At 42.6% G+C, this 18,041-nt stretch overlaps 3 protein-coding genes across 5 annotated transcripts; 2 read left to right on the forward strand and 1 right to left on the reverse strand.

Annotated features, from left to right (window-relative positions):
- Positions 1-740: 740 nt before the first annotated feature.
- LOC116215688 (RHOMBOID-like protein 12, mitochondrial) lies at positions 741-4,261 on the reverse strand. Of its 3 annotated transcripts, XM_031551504.1 has the most exons (8): positions 3,785-4,251; positions 2,951-3,071; positions 2,644-2,763; positions 2,440-2,550; positions 2,009-2,053; positions 1,576-1,680; positions 1,401-1,442; positions 741-1,215 (listed from the first exon to the last, which is right to left on the reverse strand). In XM_031551504.1, exons 1-8 carry the CDS (start codon positions 4,135-4,137, stop codon positions 1,126-1,128), a joined length of 987 nt encoding a protein of 328 aa, XP_031407364.1. In that variant the 5' UTR covers positions 4,138-4,251; the 3' UTR covers positions 741-1,125. The 3 variants fall into 3 exon arrangements, with proteins under 3 accessions (XP_031407364.1, XP_031407365.1, XP_031407366.1); XM_031551505.1 differs by lacking the exon at positions 1,576-1,680 and having other exon boundaries at positions 3,785-4,261; XM_031551506.1 differs by lacking the exon at positions 2,440-2,550 and having other exon boundaries at positions 3,785-4,255.
- A 6,894-nt stretch (positions 4,262-11,155) lies between these two features.
- Positions 11,156-13,188, forward strand: LOC116215076 (transcription termination factor MTERF15, mitochondrial). Its single transcript, XM_031550646.1, has one exon. The coding sequence runs from the start codon at positions 11,210-11,212 to the stop codon at positions 12,551-12,553; it is 1,344 nt and encodes a 447-aa protein (XP_031406506.1). The 5' UTR covers positions 11,156-11,209; the 3' UTR covers positions 12,554-13,188.
- Positions 13,189-14,976: 1,788 nt separating this feature from the next.
- Positions 14,977-17,659, forward strand: LOC116213348 (cytochrome P450 78A5-like). Its single transcript, XM_031548236.1, has 2 exons — positions 14,977-16,037; positions 16,762-17,659. The coding sequence occupies exons 1-2, from the start codon at positions 15,027-15,029 to the stop codon at positions 17,371-17,373; spliced, it is 1,623 nt and encodes a 540-aa protein (XP_031404096.1). The 5' UTR covers positions 14,977-15,026; the 3' UTR covers positions 17,374-17,659.
- Positions 17,660-18,041: the final 382 nt, after the last annotated feature.

The raw sequence follows: 18,041 nt of genomic DNA on the forward strand, positions 1-18,041 counted from the left end.
AATATGCAATCAAATGTGGAAATGAATCGTAATTCGTTCTGGGAGCATTTGCATTCGCACAACAGATTCCTTAAGTTGAGGCAGCTTACGAATTGGAGCCCTTCGACTTAAATTTTCAAAACAAACCTCTCTCCATAAGTTGCAAAATCTATGTACTTTCACTGGAATTAGACGATTCAATGGCGACACAAGTCTTCATAGATACTCTGGGACATCCTACCCGAAGGTGGCGGCAACTGCAGCACCTCCCGAGCAAGTCCGTCGATTTCATCAATGGTCACTTCAACTTGCTTGCTGTTATCACGCATCATCTAGTCATAGTGAAGCCCGACACGACGAGAGAGAACTCCGAGCTCTCATCGTTCCTATTTTAGGGTCCTATTCAGTTCAGCAGGCTCCGTATGGACTGCTTTGAATCCCAAATGCAGAGAGAAATGTACAGAGCATGAGGAAGCCGATCAATGATACCATAAGGAGGAATGGTGTGGTTTTTTAAGAACAATGCAACTAATTCTCAATCTAAACCGGAATCCCTTTTTCCGGATTAGCCACCTCTTGTCCCGGTTGCAAATGCTTTATCTAGAACATAAAGCACATGATTTTGAAATTGATACATTGAAGAAGGATGATTGGTTGAGATTAAGAGATTATTTTCCCGGAAAGCGATTAATTTCACCCATCAAATTGTAAATAGGAGATATCAAGTACGTGGCGCCAAGAAGATCCAGAAAACTCGATCCTTTGGTCTGAACAGTATGTACTGATTGATATTCACCGTCTTTTTAAACCCGATTCACAGCAAGCAAGATCCATGCCGACAAATACATTGTCAATTAAACAAGACGGATCTCTCATGACATGTCCAAATAGTAAAAAATGAATCAAAGCATTGACATTGCCACTAAAGGTACTATATGAATCATAGTTTTTGCTTCTGGAGCATTTAGGTATACGCAATAATACCTAATATAAGGCAGTTTATCCTAAATTTGAAGGAATATACGAGTTTGCGTTGCAGAGCCCTTAGCAAACCTCCCTCCAATTAAAAACAGGGGACTTCACCTACCAAGATGCAATATCTATCTCTTCATCGGAATTAGAAGATTAGCGGGGAAAGGGGTCAAACTAGAAACGGCCTCTCCTGACTCGGGCCCATGCTATAGCAGCAGCTGCAGCTCCTCCCAAGTGAGCTGATCCTGATACTTCAGTATCACCCTGCAGTATGGGTGAAAAAAAATCAGGTAAATCATCATCTAGTATATTCGTAAAGGTGCTTCAGAGGGTGAGAATAAGAACAGAAACAATATGACATTTCTTGCTGATTAAACAAACATTCAACTTGCTCATATCATGTGATTTTGCTCGTATTGGGGCAGTCTTGATTGAAAACGTTATCATACCTCTATTACCCGCAGCATGTCCTTGCCGATAATATAGATTCCCTAGAAAATCAGAGGAAAATGATTTCGTGAAAATCAAGAATTAATTGCAGCGTCCTTTATTGTTAAATTTCTCTCCTGTAGCTAATCAAATATAACACATCCTTTCTTCTTTTCCGCAGACAAACAGGCTTACCAATAAGATAGCAGGGACTGGTATTATGAAGTCAAATAACAGAATAGATTTTGGGAAGAGGAAGATGTCAAGTAGCATAATAGCGTTCACAGCCCCACTAGCACCCTGACAAAGGGAACCCCCACTAGTTAGAATTAACCAAAAAAAGCACAGCTCTTTGGCAACCTTTACATTGATAAGAGGAAAACCAAAGCAAAGGAGCACGAGGAAATAGAAGAGTATGTTGTTTTCATCAGCCTCCCGTTCCAAAGAAAGAAACAAGAGGTTGAGTACAAAATGATGATGGATGATTATTAGAGAGCATTGTAGGGGTCTGACAATATAAAGAAGATGGAATGAGCAGAGAAGGGATAGGGGCAAAAAAAAACAGTCCCCAATTTGTCAGTTTATGTCCATCTACTCCTTATTTTTACTGTAAATTTACAGACCCTACCAGTCCTGGTATTCTTGAAGGGTCCACTGCAACCGTTCCTCGATTCTGCATATCACATGGGGGTAAGGTCACAATGGGAAACAGATTAAGATAAGCAACCAAAGGCAAGCTACAAGGTAACGAATGGGACTGAATAATCAAACAAAAGGTGGATAAACATCATACATGAGTTTGTTCTATAGGAATCTGGCAAGAGAAAAATATATGAAAAGAAAAGGGGCATGCATTTGAAAACTCGTATTATTACCATGAATTTGGGATATAAGAGGTGACTCCTCTAAAAAATGCCTACATGCACCCTTTACTTTTCCTCCAATTATCTTCATAACCAGGATTTTAACCATTTCGTCTTCAAAATTTTATTGAACAGAGCCTTAGTTTCCAAAGGAATGCAACAATCTCTCGAAAAAAGGAAAAGCCCACACTGTTACCTTCGATTGCAAAGCCAAGAAGGCATGGTATGCCAAATAGAAAATTGAGCCACTAATGGCACCGGCAAAATACAACTTCAGCAAAACATCTGGTCCAAAAACTCTTCCAAGCTACTATCATGGAGGATGAAAAGCAGAGTAAGCGAAGAAGGAAAATAAAATTGTCGTAATCATGACCAAAAATAAGAGAAAGGAGAACCTTACATGCTGCCCAAAGAAGTAAAGTCCGAGCATGTTTGATACTAAATGGCCAGCACTCATATGACTGAAGGCAGAGGTTACCATGGTATGCAGATACCCGTTTCTGATATGGTCCAGTGAGATCTACAAACAGTAACAACAGCATATAAAGATCATCTATTATAATCCCATATGCTTCCAAAAGATCAACTCAGCTACTAATACAATGAAATCATATATCCACAAGTTGTGAAGAATCAGGAGGAGCCCCCCCTCGGGGTCCTAATCCCAATAGTACTCAAACTTGAGAACATCAATTCGGACAACTCACCATGAAGTTTCTAAACATGAACCTATGGTCGGCGACCTGCCACAACAGGAAAACGGAAACATTTGCAATTATCAAGCCCAGAACTACACTGTCAACGCTTAATCTTCTGAGCCAAGACCTCCTGCACGCAATAATAAAAGCAATATAAGTAACAATGTCCAGATAGCCAATCCTAATGTCCTATAAACATGTTATGCGAGATAAGAGGAGCAGCATCTTAACATGTATCGTCGTAGTTTGAGGCAGAGGTATGACCAGCTATTTCATTAATTGGTCAACAATAATGATCAGTGACCTCAAATTGGAATAACTCTCACTTGGTATTTCTTGAACTAGAAATATGCAAATTTTCCCAGATCTTAAAAAATAATAATAATAATAATAAAAGTATTACACGAAACGCACTAAAGAAAACGAAGATATTCAAATAATTTGCCATAAATGCTCCCTCAACTGACATGACGATTCATTGCAGGGGTTGCTAATTATGGTTAAAAATGCAGGTGCTTTCGGTGTTGAACAGGACAATAATGCGCATCATCAACAAAAATGGAAACTGTCGGGGACATCGAAAGGACCGATGGCCCGTGCCTGGGCCCTTTCGATGCCCTCATTTATTCTGAGGAAGATGGGGAACTGGACCCCGAACCCAGCAATCAGCAAAACCAAGAAAAGTAATTAAAGAAAAGAGTAAACTTGATCGCCCAGACGCAAACTCAATCGTGAAATTCTGAGCAAAAATGAGCTTAAGGAGAAGAATTTATGGCATTCCCAGGAATTTCACGGAAGAACACGAAAATGTACGTAGCGTGAGAATGGGAAGAGTGTTCATACCAGCTGTAGGCATAGTAGCGGAAGCTCGAGCCGAACCCGGAATTCCGGTCAAAGAAACGGAACCTGCGGAGCCCACCTTCGACCGGCGGGAGCCAAGCCGAAAATTTGAGGTTCCTCCGAGCGAGGGCCAAAGGGTTAGAGAGGAACCCATGTGCTTGATTGCTGTTTGCGAGCTTACCCAGCTGAGATTCAGTCGGCCCGGCGAGAGAAGAAGAGAAGGCCGAGCCGGAAGGGCGGCGAGCCGGACGGAGAAGAAGAGAAGAAGAGGAGGAAGAACACGAAGAGGAAGAAGACGAGGATCTGATCAATCTGTTGGGGTTAGAGAGGAGCTTGACGGAGAAAAGCCGCTGCATTTTTTTCTCCTCCGCGCCGAGACTAAGACAAGACTGCGTACTGTGCAGAGGGTTTTAGGAAAATTCGTTCCGGGGCTGCGTTTTTCCAGGAAACTATTTTCCAACGTTTCGTTTTCCGGAGCAGCTCCTTTAGGCTTTTAGGCCAAATACCATAATGGTCCCTGAACTATAGAAGCTTCGTGTTTTCATCCTTGTACTTTAATCTGGTTAATTTTAAAACCCTCGATTCTGGAAAGAAATTGGATTTCGTTTCACCCCCGTATGAGAACGTACTACGGAGGCAGGACAGAAAAGATGGTGAGAATCATCAGCGAACGATGAAGCCGTCGTATGAAAGGACACCGAATCGATAATTCTTCGTCACGGGAAGGAAAAAGTTGGGCATCTAACATCCGCGAAAAACACCAAGAAAATCGGACCAAGGGATATCTCACCATCTTCCTGCACGTACGGTGGAGAGGAATTACTTCAGTAGCTGATTAGTCATCGACGCTACTTGGAATTTCATCGTATAAGGAAGAAAGAAAACATTAGGAAGGAAGGTTCTATATATATTCGGGAAGCAATGCGTTCCTCGACTATAGGTTCAGAGCCTACACAAACAAGATAGACTCCCTTGAAATGCAAAACATAGCAAATTCCGTGAAGATCAATTGGGAACCAATGAACATAAACATAACACATACATCCATCTATTTATCCAAGGACAAACATGATACCAGTCAAATGAAAGGGATCGCCTTGCCGGACTTGGGTTTCGGGAGGATGAATACTATATTTAAAATCGTCGATGTCAGCACAAGGAGGTAAGGACTATAAAGAAGGGGAAATCCGTAGGTCAGAGACAAATAATCGCATACAAATTTATAGTTCGTTGCCGAGGGAAAAGGCAAATTTATAGATCATGTCTTTATTTATCGTCCTCGATCGATCTAATTAACAAACAAGGGGATGCATGCTGACTGTAAAATACCCACTTGGGTTTATAAGCGATTGATCACATCTTCAATCTAAAAACTCGAGCTAATAGATTACTGAACCAAAGTATCATATAAGCTTGTAATTTCTTTATTATTTTTCCTTGTGAGACGACATATCTCAACACCAGTCCTCATGTGGCAACGTGTGGTCCAACACGTGTCACTTGCTCTTAAACACCCACCCTTAATAACATACCACAAAGCTAGGCATCCTCATTCATGCTCGGGCAAGGAGGGACAAATACCAAATAGCCTCGAGCTCCACAGTCGGACCTAACTAGAGATACACCTTTTTAGCTACCTCGAAACTAGATCGAGCCACTCTCGGACCTGATTAACAAGAGGCGTACTCTTGGAAACAGAATTTGACAAGGCGTGAGTCCACATGAGTGCGCGGAAGCATAACCCGCTCTGATACTATGTAAAAAAATCAACTCGGACTTACACAGACTTGAATCCATTTGCAACCAGCAACCTATTAGTTCGAGATTTTTGATTGAAGATAGGCCCAATCGCTTATAGGCCCAAGTGAGTATTTTACATGGTATCATAGCGTAAGTTGTTAGATCCAAGTCTGATCCAAGTCTCATATAAATTTGTGGTTTCTTTCTCAATTTTTCCATGTGGGACAACATATCTCAACACTGACCATTACAAGGATCATATGAAAATGAACCAAATTGTTTATGCCCAACTGAGAGTGAGCCCCTCCGCTGAGAGAAGTCAAACAGGAGGAGCTTGGGGATGAAGAGAAGTCTACTCTGCATCCTGTGAGACCCAAAGGAGGACGAATGTGCAGTGACAGGGGAGAACAGTGAGCTGAGCACTGTGAGTGCAGGGGATGGTTATGTCGAAATATTGAATGGGGCTTTTTCAGCATGGACAAAGTCCTCAACGAAAGAGGAACCTGCCTGTCGTACGAATAACGAGTTGGTGGGTGACACGTCTAGTGTACTGCGGCTCTGTTATTTCTGGAACGGGGAAGCAAGCTGAGACCGAGAGAGGGGAGAAGTTGGTCGGAAAACGGTTCCCTGACCTATTAGGATAGAATTCCAATCCAAATTTTAGGAATCTGTATTCTACAGGGTAGAGTCTGGATCTCGTATAAAAAATAGGATACCTAAACCGGATCTCGTATAGGATTTCAGTAGTGGAAGGATTCTTGTAATTGTATTGTGTTTTATTCGATGTGTTTATCACATTTCGTTTTCCTTCTGCAGTAGTCCCAAAAAAAAAAGAGAGAGAGAGCATTAGTTACACATGTTGTATTCGTTTCCATAGCTGAAATTTTAACGTCTTCTAATACCTATTCGAGTATATCAAAATAAAATATTCCGCAGGGCTCAGTGTATTAGCATTAGTTGTCGATCCGAAATCAAGAATGTTTGGATAAAATCTTCGGTGGGAGGAGGAGGAGGAGGATCGATATTAAAGGAATTCATCCACATTGCAGGGAAAAAGTGTACTCTCGGGACTGACTCCCTTGGTGGCACCTACTGTGGCCATAGCATGGGTTCGGATCCGAGGAGGCCTTCCGTTTCTGTAATGACCCTTCCAGATCGGGTCGAAGGGCTCTACACTACTGCAAATCAGTGAACTGCCTAGACGTCAAGAATTCTAGTGACTTGTTTGATTTCATAGTAGGATTTTAAAATCCTATTTTAACTTAATTATACTCACAACAAAACAAAATAACTTATACAAAGTCAAAAGATGAAATCTTATTTATACCACTCTTTTTCAAAATCAAAATCTGATTTTAAAATCCTACTTTGAAACCAACGCAGCATTAATACTCTACTAGTGCAAATGCATCTAACATGTTTAGTGGTATATGTCGATGTTTCGACAAGTTTTTGACTTTTTTTGGGATAAGTGTCGGCACTTTACTCATATAATCAAAGATTTACAAACACTCATCCAGAGTCAAAACTACAATGAAACAACAAAATTTCCAGGGCACGCAGGCCCTATTTTGGACCCTATACATTAGTATACAAAATGCTGACATGCAGGCCGCAAAACCATTTATAGAACATAACTTAATCCCATCCTATCAGCAAACACTGAGCGCAGCCACTCAAACGGAACACTTGGCAGTGAAACAACTTTCTCCTTGGCACCATTTACTATCTTCCCCACTAACTCCAGATTTCTTTAAAATTCTCATGTTTCTCTCATGCCACACAATAAATACATAATATCCCCAAAAGAGACGCAAAATTATACTATTGAGTTTCCTACCTTTAAATGCAATTATCCACTCGGATTCAGAATACCAGGACACGCTGCTTCGATGAACTCCTATTCTGCTCATGACGCTTAGCCATATATTGCCGGTGACTGGGCAAGAGAAGAAAAGATGGTCTCGTGATTCCGCTGTAAGACCACAAAATTCACATTCAACACATTGGTCAGGCCTCCATGGTTGCATTTTTACATTTGTTGTCAATCTATCTAACCATGTGAGCCAACATATGAAAGCGACTCTCGATACATGCCCTGGAAACCATAAAACATGTCTCCATCTCACCTTTTCTCCTTGAGGCCTCAAGCCACTCCATGTGCTCGAGGAAGAAAACTTACCTGCTTTATCAACCCTCCATAAAATCTCATCAGCCGCAGTAATAAGAACCTCTGCAACTAGGTCGATAATCTGACGAGCTTGAGGGTCTCTTGTTCTAGGCCAGCGCCATACTCCATCCTTGAAGACAGATGCAACAATATCTGTCCTCGAGATAGTAGGAAAGCGCTGGACACCATTAGCACAATACGTAATTAAAGGCCCCACAGGGAGCCACGAGTCAAACCAAAACGAAGTGTGACAGCCATCTCTAGGCTTGTTCAGGATCATTAGCTGAGAAATTGGTCTGAGCTTCCAAGAGCAATCCCTTGGAATTTTGAGCGCCCAAAAACTATTATTTAATCAAGAAGATATGCATCCAAGCCACCCATAATGAGCCCGATTTGACCAACAACAACCAGATGTGCTTTAAGATGCCCACCTTATTCCAGCTTTCCAAATCCCTTATTCCCAGACCCCCTTCATGTTTGGGTAAACACGTTGTCTTCCAACGCCCTTTAGCCTTCCCTTTTAGCTTCTCAACTCCAGTCCACAAGAAAGCTCTACATCGTTGATTAACCGAACGGATAACCTTCTTGGGAAGTATGAACATGGAACACCAGTAATTGGCCATAGTGAACAAGACAGAATTGATTAATTGCACCCTTCCTACATGGGAAAGGTGCTTGGCGGTCCAGCTCTTAATCCTCTGGGTTATCTTCTCAGTGAGCTCAGTGCAGTATTGAGTGAATAGTTTACCTGGAGGGAACGGAACACCGAGATATCTCACTGGGAGGACCCTTTCTTAAACCCAGTGCTGTCAATAATTGATGTAACCTGCTTTGCACCAAGTCCTCCCCCGTAAAACTCAGTTTTCTAGGGATTTATCTTGAGCTTGGAAAATTGATGAAATCCCTTAAGTATCCTCAAAATATCCTGTACAGAAGAGCACATACCATTGGTGAAGATGAAGAGGTCATCCGCAAAACATAGATGCCTAATCTGCAGCTTTTTACACCAAGAAGACAAGAGAGGCATTCCATAGGTGAGAGGGGATCGCCTTGTCTTAGACCTCTGCCTCTAGGAAAATAACCATTTAAAGAACCATTAACGGATACCGACAAGTATGGATGAGTAATACAACCTTCAATCCAAATAACAAACTTCTCAGGGAACCCCATAGCTCTCAAGAGATTTAAAATGAAGTCCCCACCTAAAGAATCAAAAGCTTTCATAGGATCCACCTTGATAGCACATCGTGGGGAAACGGATGCTCTATTGTAGCCCTTGACCAGCTCATGTGCTAGGAGTATATTGTCAGCAATTCTTCGGCCTCTGATGAAAGCAGACTGGCTTTTACTTATGGTACTTGGAAGCTTCCCCTTAATCCTGTTAGCCAACACCTTGGTGATGCATTTGTAAAAGGTATTGCAACAAGAGATTGGCAGAAAATCCTTCATCCTATCAGCTTCAACCTTTTTAGGGACCAAGGTGTTAATAGTAGAATTAGCCTCCCTGTTCATTTTCCCCATTTGGAAGAAATACCTCGCCGCCTTGAAAAAGTCGTCCCTGATGATACTCCAAGCTGTTTTAAAGAAATGCGTTGTAAATCCATCGGGGCCTTGGCTCTTATCACCATTCATCGAAAATAAAGCTTCTTGAATCTCATCTTCAGTCACATCAGCCTCCAACTGCAAACAAGCATCCTGATTCAACCAAAGTCCCACAATCTCCTGTAGAGATCCAACACTAGGATGTCCAACAGGATTAGCCTGACCCAGTAATTGCGTGTAGAACTGAACAGCCTCTTGCTTGATATCATCCACTTGCTGAAGCTTCACCCCTTGATCATTAAACAGCATAGTGATGGAGTCCCTTGCATATTTAGCCTTCACAGATCCGAAGAAAAAGGAGGAATTTTGGTCCCTAGCTTCAGCCACTGTACTCATGCTTGTTGCCTCAGGAGTGCTTCCTCTGCTTATAAGGTTTCAATATATCTCGCTTGTAATATAGCCTCAAGAGCAGGATTAGCTTCAACATTTTCCTGCAAAACATCTGCTTGAAAGTTCTCTAGATCTGCTTTACTTCGAGCAACTTGTGCTTGAATATCACCAAAGAATCTCTTATTGAAGTCCTTAAGTTCAGCCTTTACTGCCCTCAATTATTTATAAAAGACAGAGATAGGATTTCCTGTTTCCTCCCTTTGCCAAGCACTGGACACCAAGTCGAGAAATTGAGGATGGTCAGTCAAATAATTGAAAAATTTAGAAGGCTTCTTACCCCAGTCACTAGGTTCACCAATGGTGAGGAAAGCAGGACAATGATCAGAAATTCCTGGTGGCAAGAACTCCACCAAAGAAGAAGTCGATCCATTAATGAGAACTCGATCCAGCTTCCGTGCTTGATATTCCTTATTCCTATTGTTTGACCAAGTGAAATGGCAGCCAGAGTAAGTATGATCAAACAAGTTCAGGGACTGCAACCACTCCTCAAAATCAGCCATATTCCCGTCCGTAACAATTCTTCTTCCTCCAGTCTTTACTTCTGTGGAGTCCTTAACTATATTAAAATTCCCCATGAGAGCCCAAGGACCCGCGACATCCTCAAAAATCTTGTGAAGATCACTCCAAAGCACCTTCCTTTCCTGGGCATTATTAGAGCCATATATGAAGGTGAAGTAACGTCACCTCCCTCGCCTATCGTCAATCAGACAGTGGATGAACAGGTCCGATTTCCCAATAACTCTCACATCAACTACACTTACTGCAAACGCCCATATTCTTCCATTCAAAGCATGATCATAATTGTCCAAATGCTTCCAACCATTCCATTTCCTCAAGATTTCTCCTGCATTAGCCTCCTTCACCCTTGTTTCCAAAACACAACAAACATCCACATTATTCTGCCTTATCAAACGCAATACCTCCTTTTCTTATGTTTCCTCCTTTTTTCCCCTGCAACATCTGGACCGCTCGAGCTACCCCAGCGGCGGCGGCCCTAGCAGGTTTTGGATTAACGGGAGTAACCTCATGAACTTGCTCGCTAAGTTCAGTTGCAAAATCATCAATATCCTCTTCATCTTCGAATTCGTGCACGCTACGTCCATCCATCTGCACATTTAGCTCCTCCTCAACCATAGCAACTAGTACCTCATTTTCTAACAATCTCTTCTACTGCTATTGGAGGGACATGTTCAGCAACAGAACTTGATGCAGATTCATGAATCTTTTCCTTCCGCCATTTTAACCTCAACTGGAATCTCTTGGACATTTCGCTTCACCTTCTGAGACTCCGAACATTTGTGCCCGAATAAACCACATTTAGTACATTCCAACCAACCATAGAGAGAGGCCCGTGTCTGCCCTCGTCGAGGCCAGATCTCAGTCGGAAACTGAAACGGGCCTGACGAAGCCCAATTCAATGAGCATAAACGGGCCTTGAAAAAGCCCAATAGGAGCCACCGTTCAAGGAAAACTGGGGAGCTGCCCTGCTGCAGGGCAGCGGAGCAGAACTTCCGGCCCCGCCTGACATGGCCGCGGGAACCCTCTCAAGATCCTCCCGCCATTTCCCTACGCTGAAGCTGATCCCGCCTCCGCGGCCCCCCGCTGTCTCAGGATTCTCCTCGCGGTCCGGCCAGTCCCAACTCAGGGAGCAGCTTTCCCTCTCGAACCTCCTCCAAAGGTATGGTTTTTCCCCGACTCAGGTCCCCGATTTCCTCTCCAAAAACCGGCCATTTCTTCTCAGTCTCAGCCTGCATGAGGCGGAAAAGTCGCTTGGGATCTTATCATCGTCCCTGAAGGTCCCCCAGGAATCTCTGGTCCCTATGGTGTGCGAGTGCCCCGGGGTTCTGGAACTTGATTTCGTCGAGAAATGGGAAAGGGTCTCCTGCGAATTAGTGTTTTCCGGTGTCTCCGGTGTCGGGATTGCTAATCTAATTAAGCTTTCGAGAAGGTTGGGGGTAAACCCAGATGGGTTCGTTAGCAATTTCGGGGCTTTGAAGGGTTTAGAGGTCAGTGATGCTACTGTTTCCAGGATCGTGGAGGAGTTTCCTAGAGTTGTTATTACTGTCAAGGAGAGTGAAATCTGTGAGAAAGTTGATTTCTTGGAGGGGATCGGGATTCCGAGAAATGGGATCGATCGGGTTCTTTATACCTTTCCCGGAGTAGTAGGATTGGCCGTGGGGGGAAGATTAAAACCGCTGCTCAGTGAGTTCAAAAATTTGGGTTTTGGTGAAGATTTGGTCAGCAAGGAGATCATCAGGGAGCCGAGAATTCTTTCCATGGAATTAGGGGAACTCTCACGTTGCTTGGACCTGTTGTGGTCATTGAGGTGTCGTGAAGCAGTTAGGCGGAAGATCTTCGATGAGGGAGCATTTAGAGCTGGGTTTGAAGTGAAACTCAGGGTAGACTGCTTATGTGGGCATGGTTTGATCCGCAGGGATGCTTTCAGAGTCCTGTGGAAAGAACCGAGGCTGATTCTGTACGAAATAGAAGATATTGAAGGGAAGATCGAGTTTTTGCTTAATACGATGAAATATGGCATCGAGAGCCTTGTTGATGTCCCAGAGTATTTGGGGATGAATTTCAAAAAACAGATTATTCCCCGGTACAGCGTGATCGAGTACTTGAGATCTAGAGGTGGGCTCGGTGACCCGATCCAGCTTAGAGACTTGGTAAAGCTCAGCAGGCTTAGGTTCTACAATCTATATGTAAAGCCGTATCCTGAGTGTGAAAAACTGTACGGGAGATTTTCAGCAGACAAAGTCAAGAGTAGACATCCTGTTGGACTGTGGAAGCTCCTCAAACCACAGAAGTTTCCCGAGTCGAAGGGTGATGTGAGAAACATGCGGTCCTTTATGGAGTCACTGGGTTAGCATCTCTAGTAATTGAGTTGCATCACTCCAGTTGAATGTCCCCGCACTGTTGTCATGGGCTTCCCCTTCGTGTGAACCCGGGAGTTCAACTGCTTGCTCTTTGCCGAAAGAGCAAATCTGAATGCTCATGAGAAGTTGTTGCTTCCAAGTTCCACATGGGTTAGAAAATTTTGGCAGAACATTCTTCAGCCTTGTTGGAGCAAATGTTCTCTACGGATCAGCATATTCATGAACCATGGGCTTGGCCTCCCCAAAGTCTTGCAGAGAAGAATGCATTGGCATCAAACAGTTTCCTGAGTTGGAAGAGTGTTCTCTACAGATCAGCATATCCATGAACCATGGGCATGAGCTCTCCAAAGTATTGCACAGAAGATGAATTCTATGGCATCAAACAGTTTGGAGATACACTTGAGATATGCTACTCAAAGTTTGGTGCTGTGTTACTGTCTACTGTTGTATCGTGTAAGAACGTGAATTCGTTCTTCTTTTTTATTTGGTGGTGTAATCTGTTGCTAAGTAGTCCACTATGTGGAAGTGAATATTTCCGATCACTAATGTATAAATAATGTGTCATTTATACGGAGCAAGCATCATTCGTGAGCCAAATTTTGAATATAAGTATGCAGTTATGGCAATATCAGCAGTTTGGTTTTATGGGAATAGAAGGGAGTGGCAGTACCAGAACGTCAGGGACTCAAGTTGGGAGTTGAGATTAGGACCCCAAGAACTGACCATCAGAGGAGAATTCAGATACACAATGCCAATGCCCTCAGTAGCTGAAGTGGGAACAAAAACAGAAACAGGACACCTTGTCGTGGACCTATTGCAGTCTGTACCAATTATATCGCATCTTGAATCTCGAGTTCCTGGTTACCCGACTGATCAAACTTATGGAACTCGGATGACTTAATGTTCCCTGATATGGGTCCCTGCCCGTTTGATTGTCGCACTGCTCTGCTCCCATTCACGGGGACTGAATGCTTGAGAAGCAAGTCAGTCTCTCCAATAGTCCAATCCATTTGACCACATGATCAAACGTTAAGATCCTGTCCGCGGCAGCAGTATATATTTCCTAGGATTTTCGTCTCGTTCCCATAGGAACTGTCCAATTCGGGCAAGTGAAAGGGTAGTGTTTTGGATTTCCAAGGTGAGTCAAAGGCACATGTCAAATGTTGTCCGTGCCCAACCCCGCAAGATTGTAACAGAGGATGCCTCACATTCTTGTGCTCTGCAATTGTTTAAACAGACAAGAACAAGACAAGGTCAGTCTCCTCCTAGGAAGCCACGGGATTTCTCAAAATCTATGATCAGATCATAAAAGATGATTATTGACAAGCAATATTTAAGTGATTAAACAATGGATTGTATAACGGTTACTAGTGTACCATAGCCTTTCCTATACGTAAATGTTTGGTTTAGTCGGGTTCCAGTTTCCAGATTGTGCACACTACTAAACAATGTTAACCACGCCAAGCATTTATCGTGTTCTTGAATACTCAAATATAGAAGGATGGCATATAAAACATGTCTATCAAGCATGCACGTTCTTGGCACTCCCGTCACGTCTGAGCGAATTTGATACGTACAACAGATAGAAAGCCGAACGAACGGACAGAATAAATCCAAAAAGGGAAGGATCCGTTATCTCATCGTCGAGCAACTATATATGGATCAATACCAGGAAAAGGGAATATATCCAGTCTTGTTATATTCACCAATGTGGCAAATTCGGGGGGGGGGGGGGGGGGGGGGGGGGGGGGGGAGGGAAGAGAATAAGAAAAAAAGGTGAAGATAAAACATTAAAGCAGCCGATTGAAAGATCCAGCTATTGCATCAGTTCTCAACAAGGAGGAGCTGATCCCAAAAGTAGTGAATCATAACTATACATCTCCTTTTCAGTAATATAAACAACGCATCCATATATATATATATATATATGGATGCACACAGTGTATATAATGCAAAAGATCGAATTAATTTTGTTAATGTGGATTTTTATTCATATAGGAAAAATATATCGCGTAAAGCGACCTATATATCATAATAATTGGTATAAAGTGATACTTTTTGCTGTATTGAATATGTCCACTGTGAAATTTTCATAGGATCCTACGAATAATTGGGCGTATATCCATTTTAAAAAATTTCAATGATAGTTATGATAGCAGATTCAATCATCTTATATTCCTAATTTTTCTTTCTATTTTTTTAATGTAGGACAATAACTCTTAAAAAAAAATCACTTCCTCGTATATTTTAGTTTATAGGGCATTTTAACCACCTTCTTTTTTTTTTTTGTTAACATGCTCCCGGAGCATAATGCAATTCCATGTAGATTATCTAAGGGAGCTCTCACTAATCACTTATATATAAGGGAGCTCTCTCCTGCTGTTTTTCCCATCCACATCACCAGCTCTCAGGTTCTCCCTTGATATTCCTTCTAGGGCCTGAGAACTTCCCTGTCCTAACCTCCATGGTGATGTCTTCGACCGACCTTCATGGCAGAACTCTCCTCGACTTTATTCCATACGGAGCTGAATCCTCACATAACCTCAGCCTCGATCTCTTTCTCATCACACTAATCTTCGCTGCGGCCTTTGCCCTCTTTCTACATCCAGGCGGTCTTGCCTGGTCCCTCTCTAGGCCTAGAGGCCGGGCCCATCACCATCATCAGCCTGCCATTCCCGGCCCCTCAGGTTTGCCACTCATCGGCCTGGTCCCGGCCTTCACTGGCCCCCTAACCCACCGGGTACTTGACAGGCTCTCCCGGGCCCTCCGGGCCAGGAAGCTGATGGCATTCTCAGTGGGGTTCAACCGGTTTATCATCTCTAGTGACCCCGAGACTGCCAGGGAGATGCTCAACAGCTCAGCCTTTGCCAACCGGCCCGTGAAGGAGTCAGCATACGAGCTCCTCTTCCACAGGGCCATGGGGTTCGCCCCGTTCGGCGAGTACTGGAGGAACCTGAGGAGGATCTCGGCCACCCACCTCTTCTCCCCAAAGATGATAGCCTCATTCGGGGGGTTCCGGCGCGAGATAGGGCTCAAAATGGTGGAATACATTAGGGCACAAAATGGGAAGACCGGTGAGGTTGAGGTAAGGAAGATTTTGCACTTCAGCTCGCTAAACAACGTGACGATGAGCGTTTTTGGTAAGTCCTACGACTTCACCGATGGAAATCAAGAGGGGAAGGAGCTTGAGGGTTTGGTGAGTGAAGGCTATGAGTTGCTTGGGATGTTCAACTGGAGTGACCATTTCCCTCTCTTGGCTTGGTTTGATATTCAAGGAGTGAGGAAGAGGTGCAGAAAGCTGGTGGACAAGGTGGATGCGTTTGTCCACAACATCATTGAAGAGCATAGGACTCGAAGGAATAATAGTAAGAATGTTAAAAATGGTGATAAATTAGAGGGTGATTTTGTGGATGTTTTGCTCGATTTGGAAGGGGAGAACAAGCTTAGTGACTCTGACATGGTTGCAGTGTTATGGGTAAGTTTATGTGCGTTCTCCTCTTAATTCAACTTTTCATACACGAAAATTCACTCATCAATACACGCAACATGAGCATATATACAGTAAGCGTCACTTATATATGTGCAAATCTTTCCTAATTATATGAAATCTGCGATATATGTCATGCTTTTCTTCATTATATACTTTCTGTTTTATTTGTCTGATCAACCTTTTATAAATGTGTATGACATGTTTTTTTGATGAATATGCGTATGACACGTCTTTGAGAAGTCATGTTGCTGTATATGATGCATGGTCCATCAAGTAGGTAGAAATAGAATTTAATTTCTTTTTTTGGATGTCCAGAGATTATCTAGAATCTGAATATATAATGTCCCCCAAACTCTTGCGAACAAAATTTTGTCCATTATTTATATATCTTTTGTTGACCAGATACTAGGAATTTGTTCCCGCAAGCCTCTTCGTTCTTCCCTTTTTCTTTTTTGGATTAAATTTCATTTTTGCGTTAAGAATCATTAGACTTCATGCAAATTAGTATAACAAAAAATATAGTGTTATTATTAATTTATTTTGAGACCACCAAATGATTCAATTAGAGACAAATGCTTAGAATATATATACATCTATATGGTATAATTACCACATTAATTCGTCCAAGTAATGCATTTACAGAATTTGTGAATCCATCATACGATACTTGTTACGGCTTGAAATAACCTGTCTAGCAATATAATCTCAGGAAATGATCTTTCGAGGAACTGATACCGTGGCCATCCTCTTGGAATGGATCATCGCTAGGATGATTCTACACCCTGATATTCAGGCAAGGGTACAGGCTGAAATCGACTCGATCGTTGGACACGTGGGACGGTCCATGTCAGACTCTGACCTCCCGAACCTGCCCTATCTTCGGGCTATCGTGAAGGAGACTCTGAGAATCCACCCACCAGGCCCCCTCCTGTCATGGGCGAGGCTCGCAGTTCACGATACCCATGTGGGCAGCCACTTTATCCCCGCTGGGACCACGGCCATGGTTAACATGTGGGCCATAACTCACGATGAGGGGATTTGGTCTGACCCTGGGCAGTTCAGGCCTGAGAGGTTCATCAAGGAGGATCTGCCCATAATGGGCTCTGATCTGCGATTGGCTCCATTCGGGTCCGGACGGAGGGTGTGCCCAGGGAAGGCCATGGGCATGGCCACTGTAGAGCTTTGGCTGGCTCAGCTTCTTCAGAGCTTCAATTGGGTCGGAACTGAGGCTGGGATCAATCTCTCCGAGCAGTTGAAGCTTTCCATGGAGATGAAGCAGTCCTTGGTTTGCCAAGCCATGCCAAGGGTTGCTAGCAAATAGCAAGTTCTCTATCGTCACCCCTTTAGGTCCTGAAAACTCGATAGTCGAGATTCACCCAGTCTAAAGAGGTCGAACCTGGGGGAGTTATATGTTTGCATTATCCATAAGTTTGTGGCCTTTCTATTTTTCTTGCTTATCTTCGGAATGGTCCCTTCCATATGATTTTGGTAAAAGTTTCCTTATGGTGATGTGATCTTGATATAGGTGCATATATATATATATATATATATAGGAGTGAACTTTGCTAGAACTGTCTTTCCCTAAATGAGAAATATTATGAAGAAAGTGAAATGTAGTCCAGTGTGTGAAAATTCTATAGTCATATATGATATATTTATGCTTATGATCAGATAGCATACAAAGATATATACATATGTATACGCCCTAAGCATAAGCTAAAATTTTCCCATCATTGAATGAAAAATATGGAAAACTGAATAAAGAATTACAATAGTGACACTAACAAGAAATTAGACGTAAAATCTCTTAGTTTTTATACGAGAGCGCATGCCACAACACTAAGTTGATCTACCATACATAAGGTTGAAGAAGTATATATAGTATATGAAAGTAAATTATGGATATTTTTCAAATAAATTACTTGAATTTAAATAATTCACTTGTTTAGATATTTATATAATTTACTAGAATTATAATTAAGTAAATTA

Source organism: Punica granatum, chromosome 7, assembly GCF_007655135.1.
Source record: "Punica granatum isolate Tunisia-2019 chromosome 7, ASM765513v2, whole genome shotgun sequence".
Classification (NCBI taxonomy): Eukaryota; Viridiplantae; Streptophyta; class Magnoliopsida; order Myrtales; family Lythraceae; genus Punica; species Punica granatum.